Genomic DNA, 20,922 nt, shown 5'->3' with positions numbered 1-20,922 from the left:
GCGAAGGGGGCGGGGCCGTGCGGGGAAGGGCTGGAGCCAGAGGCGGGAGGTGCCTGGTCCTGAAGGGGCTGGGGGCGGGGCCATATCTGGACGGGCTGGGCCAGTAACCGGGAGGCGCCTAGTCCAGAGGGGGCCGGGGCCGGAGACCCAGGGCCGCACATCCCCGCTGCAGGGTGGTGCTGGCGGCCGAGCGGCACCTGCGGAGGGTTGCACTCCCCGCCCCCAGACGCCCCGCCTTGGGGCCTCCAGGGTCTCCGACCACCTTCACCCTCGCTGCAGCCCCTCCCACGCCCCGAGCTGGGGACCCGGCTGCATCGCGGAGGAGACTGTGGGAGGCTCTGGGCGCGTCTGGGTCTGAGTCCTGGGGACTGAGGACCCGGCCGCGGGGACCGTCCTCCTCCATGGCTTGAGAGGTGTGGCGCCCGCACGTGGCCCAAGCTCGGTGCTCGCCGCGGGAAGGGAAGCAGGTGCGGGTGGGGAGCAGAGAAGGGCGATGGGAAAGTCCTTCCTTCCGCAGGAGTTCAGGCGCCCAGAGCCTGCGAGGCGCCGGGGATCCTCAGGGAACACAGACACCGTCCCTGTCCGTTAAGCTTTCCTTCCGAGAGCGGGGGTGGCGGGGATGGGAACAGAGTCCCCGACACTCACCACCTTCCAGAGGAGTCCTCCAGCAAGAGAGTGCCCCAGCCAGGAGAGCTCCCGGGGCTGGAGGTCACAGACCCCCTCTGCTCAGTAGGCGTTAGGCCTGTGCTGGGTGCTGGGCGGACACCCCGGCTCAGGCCTCCTGCAGCCTGGGGCCTAGAGGGGACCTGCTAGGAGCTAGGGGCACAGGCTGGTGTGCTGATCTCCAGTCCGTGAGCTTTGGCATTATGGGGGCATTGTTGTACCCTAAGGTCTCAGAGGAGAGTAGGACCCCGCATGGATCCCAGAGAAGAAAAAGGTGGAGCAGTGCCAACACCAGGGTTTAATTCTGAGTCCGCGAACAGGACGCATGGTGGGGGCAGGTGGTTCTGGAGCTGGACCCTGGCCTCTGCTGAGCTGGCCGCATTTTGGACGCCTGGCTGGGGCTACTTGGAGGCCCCCTTCTTGGATTTGCTGGTCAGTAAGGTCTCTGACTGTTGCAGCGGGAGCACTTTGACGCCTTTCTGCTTCAGCTGATTATAGTAGTCGCTTCTCTCTGAGATAATTCTCTGCACAAGAAACACAGCCGTCGAGGTGGCCTTCCCAGTGCCTCACCTTGCCCTTGAGACCGGTCTGCCCAGTCCATGCCAGCTGCCCAGGACCCCACCCTCTCTTCCTCCAGAGGGGCTCCCTGCAGCTGGGGTGTGCTGGTGAATACTTACAGCTGGCTCTCCCGGGGGAGAAAAAAAAACCAAAAAACCCTCAGCTTTGTGGCATTGCTGATTTCTGTGGTGTGAATACTCCCAATACTCCATGGCGGCTGATTTTTAGCCACGGACGTGAAGTCACAGAACGCAGAGCCGGGAGCAGGTGCAGAGCACCCACTCGCAGGAGCCTGCGCTGCGGCCCCTTGTTCAGCCCTCTTAGAACTGTGAGGAGCCCCAGACTCCTAAAGACCTTTGAGGTCATCGCATCTGTCCCTCAAGTCCCTTCTTTTGTCCTGTGCAAAGGGAAGGTTGTCCCCAACCCTCTTCCAATTTCCTCGTCTCTAGGCCATTGCTGTTTCATGTCAGGCTATAGCAAGCAAGCAAAGAAAGGTGCTCTTCCCTGGCTCCTGTGTGGTGGGAATAACTCCCTCCATCCTCTGTCTTCCCTCTTCTCTTCCTCTTTCCCTCCGCATTCTCTGCCCTCCCCCAGACAACAGTAACAAGGGCACAGAGACCTCCCCCCACCTTACAGCTCCGCAGGGCCCACCCACTCTGCAGAGGAAGGGAACCAAACCCCAGGAACGTGAGTGCTGGAAGGAAGGTCATGGGTGCACACTGGGGTTCAAGGGCAGCCCCAGAAGGGAAAGGGTGGTTCCTGGGACCAGAAGCAGCACCTGGTGAGAGGTGACCCCTACAGAGCACACAGCCCCACATGGAGCTACAGCCGGTGCCCGACTCCCGGAGATCTGAGTCCCATGGCACCTCACAGGTGGGCATGGACTCCTTATCACAGAGGGAGGTGTCTGTGGCTCAGAGAAGTGAGTGTGTGGCCCACAGCTGGTGGCTGGTGACCCCCCTCATGCCCAGTGACCCTAAAGCCCAAGTTATTTCTCCTACACCCCTCTACTTCTCGGAGGCCCCTGCTTGGGGACCACTGGTCAGGAAGGACCCAGGAGGCTGTGGCCAGGGTGGGAGGATTCTGCACCAGGGCCCCAGCTCAGTGGGTGGCGATACCAGCAGAGGGGACTGAGCTGGACAAAGCCGGGGCTGGGCTCCTGCTGCAGGAGAATTTCTGTGACCAGGCGGCTTGTCCCCTCTCCACAGTGCTCATGGTTTGTGGCGGTTACGGCTGGTCTCTGATGCCCCTCCTCCTTTGTGCTGAGAGTGGCTAAGACTCCCATGCCATGCCCCCACCCTCATTAGGGATGATCTAGCCACCTCTGCCTGATCAGAGAGAAAGGAGGGTCCTGGGGACCAGGCGAATAATTGACACAGCTAGGATGAGAACAGAGTTCCCTGAATCTAACCCAGGCCCTCCCACCCCCTACCCTAGCTCACCTTGGGGGACGGGGCCCAGATGGAGGCGGCTGAGCTCAGGGGTCGCCTGGGGGGACGGGGCCCGGATGGAGGCGGCTGAGCTCAGGGGTCGCCTGGGGGGACGGGGCCCGGATGGAGGCGGCTGAGCTCAGGGGTCTCCTGGGGGGACGGGGCCCGGATGGAGGCAGCTGAGCTCAGGGGTCGCCTGGGGGGACGGGGCCCGGATGGAGGCGGCTGAGCTCAGGGGTCTCCTGGGGGGACGGGGCCTGGATGGAGGCGGCTGAGCTCAGGGGTATACCTGCAGGGCTTCTAGGATGTCATTATCAGAGATCTCGTTGGCCAAGGACTTGGTCCCGGAGATGCTGAAGGTGGCCTGGATGATCTTATTCCGAAGCCTCTCAAGCTGTGAGCAAAAGACAACACCATTACTCGCCTTTGCCCGAGAGGGCGCCTGGCCAGTGAGCTGTACCCCTCCAACACCTTATTTTTTATGGGCCAGGAAGGAACAGCTCACCCTCACTCTTCATGGCTTTAGAAACTGGAAATGGGGGCCAGAGAAGTCAGCGTGGGCTGCCTGCGAGCGAGGAGGCGCCTGCGAGCTAGAGGCGCCGGGTCCAGCCCCTGACCCTGGTGGCCCAGCCCCAAAGCCCACACTCTTGTACACCAGGCGGGCTCTTCTCATTGGAAAGTAAAACCTGCACATAAGTTTGTTTTTTGTTTTTTGTTTTAAGAAACCAACAAACCAAAACAGTACAAGAGTTGCAGGTAACCTCTGGGCCGCTGCAGTGAGCGGACTTCCTGGCCCTTGGGGACACTCTCACTCTAGGCATTCAGCTGCACCGGTGGCCCTTCCTCCTTTCCATGCTAAGGAGGAGGCGTCTGTGCCGTGGACAGCAGCCTTGAACCTGGCCCCTCACTCGGAGCCGGAGGGCCGTCTAGTCTTCTGATGCCGTGAAGAGCCGTGTCTGCCTGTACACCTGCAGCCACCTCCCCAGAGGTGGCTCCTCATGCCTCCCAGGAAGCTGCCGAGGAAACTCCTCCTGTCTGTTCCCCAGGAGCCTCAGGCAGGAACCCCTCCAGTTACCTAGCACGCTCAGTGCCGGTTCCTGTGGGGAACATTCCCCTGTGAGACCCCCAAAAGGCGTGGGTCTCACTATACGGTGAGTTTGATCCCAAACACAGTTTCCTGTTGGAGGCAGTCAAGCTATCGGGAAAAAGGAACTGAAAGATGGATGATCAGTTTCTAGTATCAACCACGATATCGTTTGGGCCTAAAACTATGCGGTGCTGCTAGACCGAGTGACTCCCTGCCAGCAACCAGTTTTTGCTTTTAACTTTTTATGACTCTTTTCTTTAAGAATAAGCTTTAAACTTTTCTTTACTTGCCTGACTGCCTCGTACCCTAGATAATGGTTTAACTGTGGGGATATTTGCAAAGCAAATGCCACCATATGGGATGGCTTTGATCCCTGACTCAGAGACTCCTGAATGGGGGAATTGAGATAAGTTGAGTCAGGAGCAGACAAAGGAGAATCTGGTTAAAAGATATTCTGATGAGCAAAACCAGAAAACCTTTTCACATCTCAGTTCTAAAACAAGATCAAACCAGAAATACCTGCAACCATGAGGAGTAATGTCTGGATGTAAACAAGCTTTGTGATCACAGGAAATTCTGTTACTTTTTACAACCACTGATTGTGTATCTGACTTCTCTATTGTATAGGCCATGTAAGGTATAGATTGGCATTTCTCATCCTAGCTGTGTCATCTATTCGCCTGGTCCCCAGGACCCTCCTTTCTCTCTGATCAGGCAGAGGTGGCTAGATCATCCCTAATGAGGGTGGGGGCATGGCATGGGAGTAAACCAGAGCAAAGAAAGTGTATTTATTCCTGGCCTTTGAAAAATAAAGGCCGCTGTTTAGGCACAGCCTATCCAGCCCTCCAGACGCCTCGCTTTTTCTGTCTCCCTTTCTTCTGCACACTCTCTCTTCCAGGTATTGGGACCCTCTTGCAGGTCGAGAGACCCCCAGCAGACGTGCCTACCCGTCCCGGACAGTCGCCGACAGGTTCCTCACCAAGAAACCCTGACGACGCAGAGGTGCCCAAGGGGAGCCGGGTCCCAGAGGCTCAGCCTGGCCTCTGAGTGGCAAGCATGTCCACACTGCCACTTGGATGGGTTTATATGACAGCAGGAATGTCATGGGCCCCTGGCCTGTGTGGACTGGAATCCTTTCCTTCTTTTCAATATTTATTGAGTGTCCACTTTGTACAAACACTGTGCCAGGTGCTGAAGGTCCTGAGGTCACCAGGGGCTGGGCCTCTGTACAGGGGGTGCCTCCCCAGGGCAGAGGCTGGCAGCTACCTGGGGTGTCCAGCCTCACTTCCCCACACCTGTGGGGCCTCACCATCAGTCCTGGCACTGGCTCCTGCTCACCCAGATTTAGCTTCGGAATATTTCTCAGCACAGCTTTCCAGTCTCTGCCAGGTCAGTGCACGCCGGCGCACAAATGGACACATCTAGGCCACCTCTGGTCTAACGCTTTTCACTACGACTATGGCTGGATTCAAAGCTGTTTTATCAAGGGATACCTGGGTGGGTGCCTTAGTCTGACCCAGCCGGAAGGAGGCTGGCTCAAGCAGGAAAGAGGACGAAGTTGAGTTGCGGGTGGCATGCCTGGATTCTAAATCAAGGTCAGGGCCAGGCACAGTGGCTGGCACCTGTACTCCCAACACTTTGGGAGACTGAGGCAGGTAGATCGCTGGAGCCCAGGAATTTGAGACCAGCCTGGACAACGTAGTAAGACCGTCTCTACAAAAAGTTTTTGAAATTAGCCGGGTAAGGTGGTCCCAGCTTCTCAGGAGGCTGAGGTGGGGTGACAGCTTGAGCCTGGGAGGCCATGGCTGCCGTGAGCTGTTATCGCCCCGCTGCACTCCAGCCCCGGTGACAGAGCAAGGCCCTGTCCCAAAAAAAATAAAAAGGTCAGCTCTTTATTGATTTCCTTTTGGGCATGGAGCCCTCAGAAGCGGGGTGCACCCTGGCCTTGCTCATGTTTAATATGACACCCCAGTGGGGCCCTGCAGTTAAGACTGTCTGGTCCAAATCCCAGCACCACTGCAAAGCAGGTCTGGGGTCCAGGGGGGTCATTCATCCTCTCCTGCCTGTCTGTTAAGTGAGGACCATGGTAACTACTTCGTAGTTTGGTTAAAGGGGCGACATGACTTTGATACCAAGAAGGCACTTAGAACAGTGCCTGGCCCAGCAAACATGCTACGGCTCAGAGATGGGTGGGCAGCACTATTCCTCCCTACCCACGTGCCCTCCTTTGCAGCCAGTGACCCACACCCTTCACAATGCAACCCAAGACCCCCAGCCCTGCCCACGGAGCTCTGCCCACCACCACCATTGACCAGCGTTCCCGGGGAGCTCCATGCCCCCTCACTCTGTCCTCTACCCACATTTCTTGAGTGTCAGCTCTGCAGGTGCTGGGGTACACAGAAGAACCAGCCCGAGCCCCAGTGTACTCAGAGACTGGTCTACCTCAGTGGCAGTGGGCAGGGGCCCAGCTGCTGGGCCAGACCCTCAGGAGGAGGATTGGGGCGTACCCTGGACTGGGCGCTCTCCAGGGCCACACGGGCCTGCTGCTCCGCCTGCTGAAGCATCTCCTTCTTGCTCTGCAGATCCTCCTGCAGCTGCTTCCGCCTCTGCAGGTGGTTCTGGTCCAGTTCCACCTGCTCCTGCAGCTGGCTGACCTTGGAGTCCAACTCTGAGATGGCGTGGTCCCGCTTGCTGAGCTTTCTCTCCAGTTTTGACACTTGCTGGGGGCAGCCAGGGAGGACAAAAAGGTGGGCTCATCTCGCCCAACCTGAGTACGTGTGGTACCCACCCACTTTCTCCTAAAAGATGGCCAGCGACGCTCGCCGGGTCCCTCCACTCCATTCTGGACCCAGCAGTCGCAAGGAGCCTTCTGTGTGGACCTGGGGCCCAGAGATGCGTCAGGTGGCATGCTACCTAAGTTAAGGGGCCCTGGCTTTGCAGTGAAGATACTCCAGCCCCTTCTTGCCCTTTGCTGTGTCGGGACTTACAGCAACAACAGTGGCCTGGCTGACCGTTTCACAACACCCAGGCTGTCACCTGTCGGAGGAGCTGGTTGTCCTTCTCAATGAGCCCCATCATCTCTTGGTGTTTCTTATCTTCTCGGAGGTTGGAGAACTGGAAGGAGACAGAGGGGTTGGCTTAGCGGACTCCCAGGCTGGCATCTAACTTTTTCCTTTCCCAAAGCTCTCTAAAATAATAGCAGCGGGATTTCCATTGAAGGCAGGGAGAAGCAGAGAATAAAGAGGACTGAAAATATTTTGGAGAGTTTGAAGATGGCGGAGTGGTATCTGACATCCCGGATCCGAGAAAGCCAAAGAGCTGGCATTAGGGAAAGCAGGAAACCATCCCAGTTCACACCCGAGTTCCTCAAAGTCTCAGAAATGGTTGGTGCCGGGTTCTTCTAAACATGGAGGCTAAAATGAGGATGATCGGTGGAATGTTATTTCAGAAATGAAGAGCCCCAGGCCGGTGCAGAGGCTCACACCTGTAAGTCATCCCAGCACTTTAGAAGGCTGAGGTGGGTGGATCACTTGAGGTCAGGAATTTGAAAGAAGCATGGGCAACGTAGATCCTGTCTCTACAAAAAGTGAAAATGTTAGTGGGGCGTGGTAGCGTGCCCCTGTGGCCCCAGCGCCTCAGGAGGCTGAGAGGATCACCTAAGCCTGGGAGGTTGCGGCGGCGGTGAGCTGCGATCATACCACTGCACCCCAGCCTGGTGACAGAGTGAGAACCCATCTTGGAAAAAAAGAAAAGAAAGCAAACTCCCCATTAAAACGCTGAAGTAAGCGCACTGCTCTGCCAGGGGGCACGGCGTGGTCACGTGTGTGCTCAGAGTCCAATCAGCCCAAACGCTGGAGCCAAGCTGTCAGGTGAATGACAGAGACCAAAAGCAAACTTTAAAGGGAACTTGTAGGAAACAGAAGTGGTGCAAGAAGTGAGAAAACTCAAACTGAATTAACGCTGTCATGCCGGGAAGAGGGGATACTGCAGTTGTGAAACCGAACAAGAGTGTGCTTCAAAATGAGAAGAAAAATAGAACATTCAGAGAACATCAGAGTAAAATATTATAACAAAATGAAAACTCAAGAGACGAGCTGTTGATAAAGTTAAGGACATCTTCTAGAAAGTATCTGTAGGTCAGGCACGGTGGCTCACCCCTCTAATCCCAGCACACTGGGAGGCTGAGGCAGGTGAATCATGAGGTCAAGAGATCAAGACCATCCTGGCCAACATGGTGAAACCCTGCCTCTACTAAAAATACAAAAGTTAGCTGGGTGTCGTGGTGTGTGCCTGTAGTCCCAGCTACTTGGGAGACTGAGGCAAGAGAACGCTTGAACCCAGGAGGTAGAGGTTGCAGTGAGCTGAGATCACGCCACGGCACTCCAGCCTGGCAACAGAGTGAGATTCTGTCCCCACTCCCCAACAGAAAGGTATCTGTAAAAGGGGACGGAAAGGAAGCGATAACAGATGAAGTAAGAGCAGGACAGGAGGTCCAATAGCCAAATAATTGAGAGAAGGATATAAAAAAACAATAAAACCAAAGAAAATTCTAAACTGAAGGACGTGTTTCCAGATGGCCACTGAATGCCCAGTACAACAGATGAAAATACACCCTTAATAAGACACAACTGTGCGAGGTTCCAGAACACCTGGGACAAAGATAGGCTCACAAGGAACCATGAACGACTTTGGGCTTCAGCAAACCTGGAGGCTGGAAGACAACAGAGGAGTGCCGCTGTGATGCTGAAGGAAAATGGTTTTCAAATGGGAATGTCATATCCAACCCACATGTTACAAGGGTGTAGATTAAGGGCATTTGCCAACGCTTTACCCCCATTCATCCTTTCTGGAAAAAACTACTGGAGGATGTGCTCCATCAAAAATAAGTGAAGAGGGCGAGAAAGCAAAAGATACGGGATGCAGCCGTTTCAAAGTTGTGGTTTATGAATCTTCGTACTGTTCTGTACAACTCACTTTATTTATGTGTATTTGCAACAAATAACTGTCATACTGACATCAGTGCAACATTGATTGTGATAGAATGATACGGGGAGGAGGCTGGGTGGAAAGAGTGCCCTTGTGGGTGTTGGGGGGATGGCAGCGGAGGAAAAAAGGAAGCATTAAATAATGTTAAGATGGAGAAAAATCTCTGGGCGCGATGGCTCAAGCCTGTCATCCCAGCACTTTGGGAGGCCGAGGCGGGTGGATCACCGGGTCGAGAGATCGAGACCATCCTGGTCAACATGGTGAAACCCCGTCTCTACTAAAAATACAAAAAAATTAGCTGGGCATGGTGGCGTGTGCCTGTAATCCCAGCTACTCAGGAGGCTGAGACAGGAGAATTGCTTGAACCCAGGAGGCGGAGGTTGCGGTGAGCTGAGATCGCGCCATTGCACTCCAGCCTGGGTAACAAGAGCGAAACTCCGTCTCAAAAAAAAAAAAAGGAGAAAAATCTAGAAAATCCATGAGCATGCTATTTGGAGATATGGAGATAGATCCCTAAAGAAGGTGCTAGAAGAGTTGAAAGTGATGCCTTAGGAGAGGGTGAATGAGAGGGACGAGGTCAGAGGCTCCTGGTTTTCATGACAAGCCTCGTGGAACTATTTGCTTCTTTAAATGACATGCAGGAATAATTTTGATAAGAATAGAAATGTAAAATGCTTAACAAAAACGACAATGGTGGGCTCAGTGGAGTAGCAGTCTCTGTAATCACGGAGAGGGTGTTCTCACCCCCAGGACTCGGGGGCCAGGAGATGCTTGAGGAGTGGCCAAGAGCACAGCGGCTCAGGAGACAGGGAGCCGTGCTTCCAGCCCAGGGGCAGAGCTGTGGCTGGACATGTGGGCTCCCGCCTCCCACACACCTGGGGGAATCCCGGTGGGGCCGCTATCAGTCGCACAACCCTGGGCCAGCTGCCTGGATGCCCCAGGCCCAGAGTCTCCATCAGTAGATGGGATGGCCGGCGCGGGCCCCGAGCTGCTGGGGGTTAGTCAAGCCTGGCCCGTGCTCACTGAGCAGAGGCCGGGACCGAGCGCACCGGGCGCACAGCCACCTTGTCGGTCATAGCCTGCAGCTGCTGCCTCCGCTCTCGAAGCTCCTTCTGCAGCGTCTCATTTTCCGACTTGATTTTTCGCAGTTCGGATTCTTGGAAATCCAGTTGTTGTTGTAAGGATGCGATCACTCCTGGGCGCAGAGGCAGAGGCAGAGGCAGTGAGCGAGAGCAAGCAGGGCCAATGAGGGACGGAAGGAGAGGGCCGGGCCACCGCGCCAGCCGGAAGCGCTCTGCAGGCTGCTGACCCCTGCCCCCGCTGCGGCCCACTGACCAGGGCAGGCAGCCTCCGGGCATCACAGCCCGTGGGCCGGGACTCACGGCGAAGCCAAAGCCCAGAGCCCCCAGGCCCACCTGTTGCAAGGCGGTATCTGGTCCCGGTGGTTTCCAGCTGGAACTGGAAGTCCAGGATGATCTGCTCGTACTCCTCCAGCTGGGCCAGCAGCTCCTCCTCAAACGACTCGGCCAGGGAGGAGGCCCTTCTCCTGGGGACCTCGTCCTCCTCCAGCAGCTCCCATTCCTCGGAGTCCTCATCCGCATCCCCGTCCTCCTCCTCCTCCCCCTCCTCCTCCTCCTCTATTTCCTCCGCATGCGCAGCCCCCATCCGGCCCACGCCTCCTCCGGCGCCCACACGCTCCGCCCCCTCGGGCTCCCCTTCCAGGCGCTCGTCCTGGCCGCCTCCCAGGTCCGGCTCCTCGCCCCTCTGCAGCGGCACCGCAGACTCCTCCTGCATCTGTGAGATGGGTAGGGCAGGGGCAGGGCAGGGCTGCAGGGCACCCCCAGGGCGGGGACATCTAATGCTCACAGTGGAGACACCGGGGAGGGCGCCTCCTTCCAGGCTGCTACAGGGTCCAGGGAGCGGGGGAGCGTCTGCGTGGCAAGGCCACCGACAGCAGCCCAGGCACCGTGGCCTCAGGCACGGGTTCTCCCTTGGTCAAGAGACTGTACCTGACCTGTGCCTTCAAGGGGGTTAACAGCCACCCACGTCACCTGCTCCCCTGGAGGGGGCACCCCAGGGCAGGGCTGCAGGGGACACCTGGGGCTTGGGCCTCTTAGCTGAGCCGCCTGGGTGGCTCCTGCGCCGGGGCCCTCCCGGCGCGCCTGCTCTCCCGGCGGCGCGCACCTGCCGCCAGCGTTGCGGCTCCTCCTCGCCTCTGGAGAAGGCCTTCAGGAGGCTCGGCTTGCCCAGCTTCAGCGAAGCGTCTGAGGACCGCTCCTGCAAGACGCCCATGGGACCCTCAGCTCTCCACCCCTCCTGCAGCACCCCAGGGACGGACCATCATGGCCTGTCCTTGATGGGACAGTAGCCTCTCATGTCCGGGGAGGGGACCTGCATCCTCCTGCCGAGGGGCTGGGGGATGTGGATGCTGTGGCAGTGGAGGGCACAGGAACCTGTTGATGGGCGGCATTTGGGGGCAGTAGGGCTCTGGGAACCCCCAGAGCAGCCCCCAGCAAGTGGCCTTGCAGTAAGGGACAAGGCCTTAGAAGTTGGGGAGCCAGCCTTAGACACGCCCACCGTGCATGTCTTGGCCTGGGTGCTCCACCCTCAGACGCCCACCCAGCAGGCTGGAGAGGACAGAAAGTGGAAGCCCCTCGCTGCCCCATTCCCTGCCCCCGCCCTCTGTGTCTAGGCAGCCTTCCCTTGAGGCATTCAGGGCATTCGGCCGTCAGAGGCCCTCCCCTGGTCCCTGCTTCATCTCTGGCCCCCAGCAGAAACTCAGGCTGTGTCCTCAGGTATGAAAGAAATGGGGTCTTAGGAAGATCAGGTGACTGCCCCTGTGCACAGTACAGACCCACCTCATCCAGCCCTCTGCCCAGACCTGGAGGTGCAGTAGCCTCCCCACCCACCCCAGCCCAGCCCAGCCTCACAGGGGGCCTCCCGACCAGAGAGAGTGGGGAGAAGGGGTTCCCGGCCAGGGCAGGGTAGTCTAAGCTAACACTGCCCACCACGCGCATGGCAAGGCCTGGGGAATCCACCTGTGGGCGGCCTCCGTGCCCCAGGACTTCAGAGGTGAGCTCAGCCCTCATTTTATAGATGTGGACCCTGAGCCCGGAAAGTGCTGTGACTTGGCCCAGGTAGAATGCAAGTCAGAGGCCGAGTGCAGGTGTCTAGACGCCGGCTCATGGCTCCCGTTTGCATTTCGTGCTTCCCTTTGCCTCTCCCTGGCCTGTGGAGCAGAACCCCGAGGCCCCGTCCCGGCTCCAGCCAGGACCTGGGAGCATCCAGGAGCCTGCGCGTCACCAGCAGCTTTGGCTGCTAGGGCTGACCCACCTTCTGGCCTGGGGACATGGCTGTCTCTCGGCCTTTGCCTTTCAGGGGGCATTTCAGCTGCTTCCTCAGGGCCTTCAGCTCCTCCTGGAGCACCAGGATCTCCTCGTCTTTCTTCTGAACCTGCATCTCCAGCTTGGACAGGCAGTGGTCCTGGGGAGAAAAGCAGGGGCAGCCCCGTGGGCCGTGCAGCCACACACTGTCCCCCCGCCTGCCCCCAGCCCACTCAGGAGGAGCAGATCTGCTGTCCCAGGACCCCCAAATCCCAGGGTCCCAGGGATTTCAAGATGTGTACTGCAGTAAAGAGCTAGTGGTACAAATCCGGAGACCATGATGTGCCAGCTGATTAGTGCAACCGTGCCTGGCCCCTCCAGCGCCTCTGCCCCTGTCCTACAAGCCGACCCGAAATCCTCGTCCGAGGAGATGCGAGACAGCTTCCCTTTCGGACCTGGTCCGTGGGCTGTCCTCACCACCACACTACAACACAGGACGCCGGTCTTCTTCTTCTGCTTTTTTTTTATTTTGAGATGGAGTCTCACTCTGTCACCAGGCTGGAGTGCAGTGGTGCAGTCTCAGCTCACTGCGACCTCTGTCTCCCAGGCTCCAGTAGTTGGGATTACAGGCATGCGCCATCACACCTGGCTAATTTTTGTGTTTTTTGTAGAGACGGGTTTCACCATGTTGGCCAGGCTGGTCTCGAACTCCCAACCTCAGGTGATCTGCCCGCCTCAGCCTCCCAAAGTGCTGGGATTACAGGCGTGGGCCGCCACGCCCGGCCAGGATACCAGTCTTCTTTGTGGCCCCCACACTTAACCGGCAACACCCGCCAAACTTTTCTAGGGGCTTGTCAGGGAGCTCCTCAAACTTTCGTTCTCAAAATCTCAACTCCCTTAGTTCTTCAAAATTAAAGACAAAAATAAAGATGTTTTCAGACAAACAGAAATTGAAAGAATGTCACCAGCTAAACTAAGAGAAATACTAAAGGGAATTCTTCAGGAGGAAGGAAAATGATCCCAACAGAATATTCTGGAAGGAAAAATAACTGGAAAGTCCGCTAAATGTTGGCCAAGCGGTGGCTGACGCCTATAATCCCAGCACTGTGGGAGGCTGAGGTGGGGGGATTACCTGGGGTCAGGAGTTTGAGACCAGCCTGGCCAACACGGTGAAACCCTGTCTCCAGCAAGACCAATGGGGAAGGCACAGGCAGCCAGGTCGGGAGTGAGAAAGAGGCTGTCACCCCATCCACGCCATGTAAAGGCAATAACTATCCTTGTACCATGTACAGCCATAGGCTGAGAAATAAGAAAATTTATATGAAATAGATGCATTCCTAGGAAAACACAGAACACCAAAACTGAAACAAGAAGAAAAAGAAAATCCAGATATCTTTTAAAGAAATTGAATTTGTAATTTTTTTTTTTTTTTTTTTTTTTTTTTTTTTGGAGATGGACTCTCATTCTGTAGCCCAGGCTGGAGTTTGGTGGCGAGATCTCAGCTCACTGCAACCTCCGCCTTCGGGGTGCTGGGTAAATGATTCTCCTGCTTCAGCCCCCTAAGTAGCTGGATTATAGGCACCTGCCACCACGCCCAGCTAATTCTTGTACTTTTAGTAGAGATGGGGTTTCACCATGTTGGCCAGGCTGGTCTTGAGCTCCTGACCTCATGATCCACCCGCCTCCACCTCCCCAAGTGCTGGGATTACAGTCCCGAGCCACTGCACCTGGCCTAGTTTGTGATTTTTTTTTTTTTTTTTTTTTTTTTTTTTTTGAGACAGAGTCTTGCTCTGTTGCCCAGGCTGGAATGCAGTGCATGATCTCGGCTCACTGAAACCTCTGTCTCCAGGGTTCAAGCAATTCCCCTGCCTTAGCCTCTTGAGTAGCTGGAACTATAGGCACCCACCACCATGCCTGGCTAATTTTTTGTATTTTAGTAAATACAGAGTTTCACCATGACCAGGATGGTCTCGATCTCCTGACCTTGTGATTCACCCGCCTCAGCCTCCTAAAGTGCTGGGATTACAGGTGTGAGCCACCGCAGCTGGCTCTAATTTGTGATTTTTAAAAGTGCTCCTGTAGGGGGCTGGTGTGGTGGCTCATACCTTTTAGCAATTTGGGAGGCTGAAGCAAGAGGATCACTTGAGCCCAGGAGTTCAAGGCAAACATGAGCAACATGAAGAGATCTTGTCTCTACCAAAAAAAAAAAAAAAAAAGAAAGAAAGAAAAGAAAAAATTAATGGGCACGGTGGAATGAGCCTGCAGTCCCAGCTACTCGAGAAGCTGAGGTGGGAAGATCGCTTGAACCCTGGGAAGAGTGAGCTGGGATCACTCCACTGCCCTCCAACCTGGGTGACAAAGTGAGACATTATCTCAAAATAAATAAATAAAATAAATTAATTAATAAATAAAGGCCGGGTACACCTATAATCCTAGCACTTTTGGAGGCCGAGGCAGTTGGATTCCAAGATCAGGAGTTCAAGACCAGCCTGACCAACATGATGAAACCCTGTCTCTACTAAAAATACAAAAATTAGCCGGATGTGGTGGTGTGTGCCTGTAATCCTGCTTACTCAGGAGGCTGAGGCAGGAGAATCGCCTGAACCTGGGAGGCCGAGGTCACAGTGGACTGGGATTGCGCTACCGAACTCCAGCCTGGGCAACCGAGTGAGACTCCCTCTCTAAATAAATAAAATAAAATAAAATAAAATAAAAGTGGTCCTGTGAGAAATCTCCAGACACAGATGCTTTCAATAGTGACTTTTTCAGAATTTAAGGAAGAACTGACATCAATCTTCTGCAAACTCTTTGCCAGGCAGCGGCACACACCCCAAATCCCAACACTTTGGGAGGCCAAAGTGGGTGGATTACTTGAGCCTGGGAGTTCGAGACTTGCCGGGGCAACATGGGGAAACCCTGTCTCTACAGAAATTAGCCAGATGTGGTGGTACACACCTGTAGTCCCAGCTACTTGGGAGGCTGAGGTGGGAGGATTGCTTGAGCTCAGGGAGGTCAAGGCTGCAGTGAGCCGTGATCACACCACCACACTTCAGCCTGGGTGACAGAGGCCCTGTCTCAAAAAAAAAAAAAAAAAAAGAAAAGAAAAGAAAAAAGGGAATGGTTTTCCAGCTTTGCCTTTCTTTTTAATGAGGCCAGAATAACTTTGATACTAAAATTTGATGAGGGAATTACCAGACAGTGAAATTATAGGTCAGACTTTCTTATAAACATAGATTAAAAAAAGAATAACACTACGGTGAATCAACTCGTATATAAATCAAGCTGGTATTCCTATTCTTATTATTCAGGATACTTTCTCCGATGTGGAGTCTGTGGGTGCAAAGGCGTGTGGCTGGTTGGAGGTCACATGTGCCGGCGAGCCCCCGGTGTAACTGCCACCACTGGGATGAGGATGGACAGGGGTGAGGAACTTTGTCAAAGCAGGGGGTCTGGAGGTCATTTTAGGCCCTATCGGGGGACCTGCTGGATGCAGCTAACCATATACTAGGACAAGAGTGCTCACGGGGCAGCACTGTCCTGCCAGCCGGACGCAGAGCGAGGGAGTGGGGGGCTGGGATTTGCACCCCGTCTGCCAGTACCTTCTCGTGGATGGCTAAGAGGTACCAGGGTGTCCTCTTTCTCAGGCAGCTCTGGGATGCGACTGAGAGGCTGGTGACTGGACTCAGAGTCTGGGATTCGCTCCTTTTCCAAAAGCAATTGAGCTCGCAGGCGCTCTTACTGTGTGGAAGGAGGCGCCCTGTGGTGACGGCAGAGGCCGAGTGGGAAACGGGCGAGAAGCAGACCCTTCCCTGCCGAGGCCTCCAGCGCCTTGGATGATGACGTCCACCCTTCTGAGATTTCCCTGGGAAGCCCCTGTCAGCCCAGACAGACTCCTGTCTGTCTCCTAACTCTTGTCACCCTCACTTTGAGGACGCAGTGTGGTTCTGCCGTGATCACCATGTGGCGCCCACACCCAGCCCGGCGCGTGTGCTCGGGGAGTGAGGGAGGGCATGGAAGCTCCGGCCAGGATGCCGGGACAAAGGTGCCAGAGCTGGGAGTCAGGATGAGGGTCATTCTGATGCTGTCCCTGCACACCTGCTTGCTTGTCCCCTCCTGGGGCCTCAGTTTCCCCATCTTTAAACCGAGGGGAGGAAGGGGATTCTCCGCCTTCCTGAGTCTGAGGGGAGCGGGTCACTACCTACTCCACGTTTTCTCCAATTAAGGCAAAAAAGGAGTCACGTTGCAATTTTACTAAAGACACGGAGCCGTGGCCCCAGGGGACCGCTTCCTCAGCTGTCAGGGAAGGCAGGGCTAGCTCTGTAGAAGGAGCCCAGGGCCCTGCTGTGTGAGCCCTCAGGAGGCGGGCAGTCCTGGGAGGGAATTCCCCGGGGCGTGGGCAGCGGCCCTGAGAAGCAGGCCTCGAGCTCAGGGGCCCAGCAGCTGCAGGCAGAGGCCCTGGGGACTCCCTCACCGTCCACGTTCATGTCCGAGCCCCGCCTGGCCAAGGGCAGGTCCTGGGCACCCCTCCAGGTCTCCGAGCTGCGGTATAGCTCCCCGGACAAACCAGCCTCGGTGGGTGAACCTTGCAGGGTTGAAGATGCCATCTGGTGACTGCTGTGGTCTCATCTCCCCGGGTCTTCCGGGTAGAGACTCTTATTTATACGTAAGTCACAGGTGCGGGCACAGGTGCGGGCACAGGTGGCTTTTCTCGTGGATGCATGGGACTGAGCAATGGGGCTGAACCGAAGGGTGGGTTCATCCTCCTGCCTCCCTGGTGTCTCCACCTCAACAGACTCGCGTGTGGCTGAACTTCTGCAGCTGAGGCCTCCTCTCCCCTGGAGGGGCACACCCCATTTTCCTTCGGTAAAAACCTACCTCCTGAAAGTCTCACAGAGGCTCTCCTGCCTCCAGACCAGCCCGTCCAAGGCAGACCCTATTTCACCTAAACGTCAGGAATCGGCCCAGCGGCAGATGCCTATGAGCAGTATGTAGATGCAGACCCCACGCCCAGGACACCGTGTGCCCCCTCAGCCCTCCCCAGAGACCTGCCCATAACCACCCCGGTCCTGGAGCACTGACCGCCCACAGAGACCCTCTAGCTGAAGCCGGGATGGGTGGGAGCCCTCCTTCTGCCTGATGCCGGCTGAGATTTGTGGGCAGGACCCACCCCACCCACACCCCCCACCCTGCCCTGCTTACTGGTCACAGGAACTAAGCTCCAGCTTGCCATCTCTAAGAACGGCATCTTGTGTGGGGACATGGGACAAGCCCAGGGCCAGGAGCAGATGTTGGGGTGAGCCTTGGCTTGGGCAGCATCCCCCAGGGGACCACAGAGCTCAGCAGCTGCTGCTCCCAGCCTCCTGCTCCCATCAGTGAGGGGCTGGACAGGATGGTTGCTGGGGCTCCCCGGGGGCACTGTCCTTAATGAGCTATCTGGCTTTATGGGGTTCTTTCCTGAAGCGTCCACAATATTCAACCATCTCCACTCCCCTAGCCCCTGGCCCTAATGAATTTTCGGTGGATGAAAAGCAAGAAGGCTGGGGACACAAATCATCAGTGCAGTGGCCAGAAGAGGCCTCCCTCCGCCCCAGTGCTGCCTCCCCCAACGGCCTCCCTCCACCCCAACCCTGCCTCCCCTCCCCGGCCTCCCTCCACCCCAACCCTGCCTCGCCCCCCACCCCAGGCCTCCCTCAAACCCTGGCCTCCCTCCACCCCTGGCCTCCCTCTACCCCCGGCCTTCCTCCACCCCTGGCCTGGCCTCCCTCCACCCCCGGCCTCCCTCAACCCCAGCCTCCCTCCACCCCGGTTTCACTGCTGCCCTAGCTCCCTTCGAACCGGGTAGATTTCAAAAGCAGCCGCTGGGGCCGCCATACAGGCCAACTCTGGGGGCTGCTCGCAGGCCGAAGGGGGCAGGAAGGCCTCCCTGGTTCCCCTGACTCTGACAGGGAGGCAGGCAGCTTCACAGGCGGCCCTGGTGGGGGGCTCTTACCACAATGGGAAATGGACGTGGCCCTGGTGCTGAACTGGGGGCAGTCAGGGCGCGTGAGGAACAACCTTCGCAGCTCCTCCATTTCGGACAAGAAGCCTGTGAGGCTGGCGACGTCCTTGGGCTCGCTCTGGCAGAGAGAGGAAATAAGGCGCGTGCCAGAGGCCCCCAACTCTAGGCCAGCGCTTCCAAGTGTGGGTAACCCCCATATAGGTACCGAGGAAGGAGAGCGAAGCAGAATCCTGGCACAATTACTGCCTGAAGAATGTCTCAGTTTACAGTGTTACTACGCAGTGATTTCCTTATATATAATCCTTTATATCTAATCATATATTAGTTCATAGAGTGAGTGCCTAAAGAATATCTCACCACTCAGTTATTTCCTTATGATATATGATTATATCTTAGTCGGAGGAATGCCTAGAGCAGACACAGCACAGAGCATGAATTAAGAAATAAGCAGCTTATAGTCAGAGGAATGTCTGGAGCAGACACACTGTAGGACATGATTTAAGGGAAGACAGTTACACCAGCACAAGAATCCACGGCCCAGGCGGCAGCGTTGAGTATCGTAAAGATACCCGCTGTATGGCAGGCCTGGGGCGACAGCCACTCCTCCTGATAAAGGAGCTGTAGGACCTCGCTCCAGTTCTTGTGGAAGGCTGCCCTCAGAGCGGCAATCCACCTCGGTGACTGTGAACTTTATCAGCTCTTGTTACTGCCCTGCTCGAAAAGCATCCTCCTATAGAACCCACTGGAAGCTGCCAGCAGGTGGCGTAGACCCTGACAGCTCTGTCACTGCTGTGTGACTTAAAGCATCCTCCTAAAAATCTTAGAAGTAGCTTGCCCATAGATAGAGGTATTGCACACTGCACCCTCTTCACTGCGCACAGCCCACCTCCATGCCTCGGTGACCTAATGGAAATGGACCCCTTGCTTCGCACTGTCCACCTCCTGGCCTAGGTGACCTAAGGGGGGTGGACCCCTTGTTTTATTGCTCATGACCCTATCACTATCCTTAAAGGTGACTTCACTCACTGCCCTGCCCCCTAACCTACACACAATAAATACTCACGCTTCTGGACATTCGGGGCCTCACCTGTCTCCACTTACAGGTGGCGTGGCCCCCTGAGCCCAGCTGCGCTTTCTTTGTACTTCTGTGTCCTGTCTCTTTATTTCTCGGATCCTGAGCCTCAGCACAGCATAAGGGACACCCCACCACCCTGTGAGGTCCTTAGCCCCACACCAAGGGCAGACACGGAGTCCCCTAAACCATCACAAATCACCCTGATGGCAGGTGCCTATGAGATGTATGTAGACACAGACCCCATACCCAGGACACCATGTGGCCCCTCTGACCTCCTCGGAGACCTGCCCATAACCGCTGCTGGTCCTGGAGCACCGGCTGCTCCACCGAGAGCCTCCTGGGGAGCCTGAAGCCCAGACAGATGGGGGCCCTGCTTCTGCCTGACTGCTGGCTGAGATCCACCGACCACGCTGACCACGTGCTGCTGCTCACAGGCACTAAGCCACGCTCCCAGTGGGTTGGAAAGGGCCTGGGTGTGTGCGGGCGGCAGCGGTGTGTCTCCTCTGTTCCCCTCCAGCATACTGGATGCTCTCAGCAAGAGCCACTCAGACCCGCTTTAGAAACTATAGTCCACTGGGTCCAGGCAGTGCATGCACCTGGAAGCTGCCAGGAGCTGGGGTGACCATCTCGGGCTTCCCTGGCACGTGGTGGCACAGTTAACCCGTCTGTTGACGCCACCTGCCCCGTTTCCCCACCTTCAGTCTCCTTTTCAAGATGCACCCAGGGAGTCTGGGCCAAACTGTGGGTCTTCTCCCTTGGCCAACCAGAGACAGCAGGAGCCAAGGTCTGCAGAGGGGAGGACAGACCCAGAGCCGGTGGCATGCGGGACTAGGGCACCGGGCCCTGCAGAAAGGGAGAGAACCGCAGGGCTCTTTCCACCACCTGCGCTCAGTTTGTTGCCTGCCTGGAGTCCCCCTGGATAACCCATCAGCAGAAGGCCTGTGGAAGGCTTTGTGGGCTGACAGCTCTATGGGGCCTTGGGGAGCAGGAGAAGCAGGTCACCTCAAGCCCACGGCAGCCCCCCTCCCTGGAGCCCATACCATCTTCCCGTAGTAGCGGCTGACGGTCTGGGCCGACCTGCTGAGCACCCGTGGCTTTCGGTGCGGTTTCCATTTCGGGCGCCGGGCGTCCCGGCTGGCCACCATGCTCTGGAGGAGTGCCAGGCCCCTGGCTATTGAGCTGGACGTTGAACTGTGCCTCTCAGATACGCTGGCATCCTTAGGTAACATGAGGCGTGGGACGCAAAGACGGAGCGAGCTTTGCCGCCTGAATGAGGACCTGAATGAGAGCAGCCCCGGCTGTTCCCGTGGATCTCTCTTCAGCCTGGCTGGGGTGTCAAGGGGAAGACGGCCTCGATCATGGACCTGCTCGAGGATTTGCTTCCAGAGCTCCAGGTCCTGTGGGCCCCTGGGAGCAGTGGTGGCATCACAGATGTCTCCATAGAAACCGTTATCAAGCAAAAGGGGCCTGCAGCCGATGTGCTGGAAGCTGATGCTATGACGCTGGGTTTTTGAGAAAAGAAAAGCTTGATATGGAAAGCCGACTTCCAGGCTGGGCGCGGTGGCTCACATCTGTAATCCCAGCACTTTGGGAGGCCCAGTTGGAAGGATCACTTGAGCCCAGGAGTTCGAGACCAGCCTGGACACTGTAGCAAGACCCTGCCTCTACAAAAAAATATTCAATTAGCCAGGTATGGTGGCGTGCGCCTGTGGTCCGAGCTCCTCAGGAGGTTGAGGTGAGAAGATCACCTGAGCCTGGGGAGGCTGAGGCTGCAGTGAGCTGTGTTCGTGCCACTGCACTCC

At 56.5% G+C, this 20,922-nt stretch overlaps 1 protein-coding gene across 1 annotated transcript; it reads right to left on the bottom strand.

Annotated features, from left to right (window-relative positions):
* Positions 1-1,064: 1,064 nt before the first annotated feature.
* Positions 1,065-20,480, bottom strand: CCDC27 (coiled-coil domain containing 27). Its single transcript, XM_039474193.1, is given in 13 exon segments — positions 1,065-1,187; positions 2,941-3,045; positions 6,246-6,458; positions 6,775-6,852; positions 9,789-9,919; positions 10,140-10,518; positions 10,909-11,001; positions 12,058-12,207; positions 15,647-15,804; positions 16,519-16,629; positions 18,037-18,163; positions 20,161-20,447; positions 20,450-20,480. Coding segments are annotated over 13 exon segments (1,986 nt in total).
* Between the last annotated feature and the right edge of the window lie 442 nt (positions 20,481-20,922).

The sequence above is a fragment of the Saimiri boliviensis genome, chromosome 11 (genome assembly GCF_048565385.1).
Source record: "Saimiri boliviensis isolate mSaiBol1 chromosome 11, mSaiBol1.pri, whole genome shotgun sequence".
Taxonomy (NCBI): domain Eukaryota; kingdom Metazoa; phylum Chordata; class Mammalia; order Primates; family Cebidae; genus Saimiri; species Saimiri boliviensis.
Note: the sequence above shows the minus strand (reverse complement) of the source record. Positions and strands in the feature narration are given on the sequence as shown.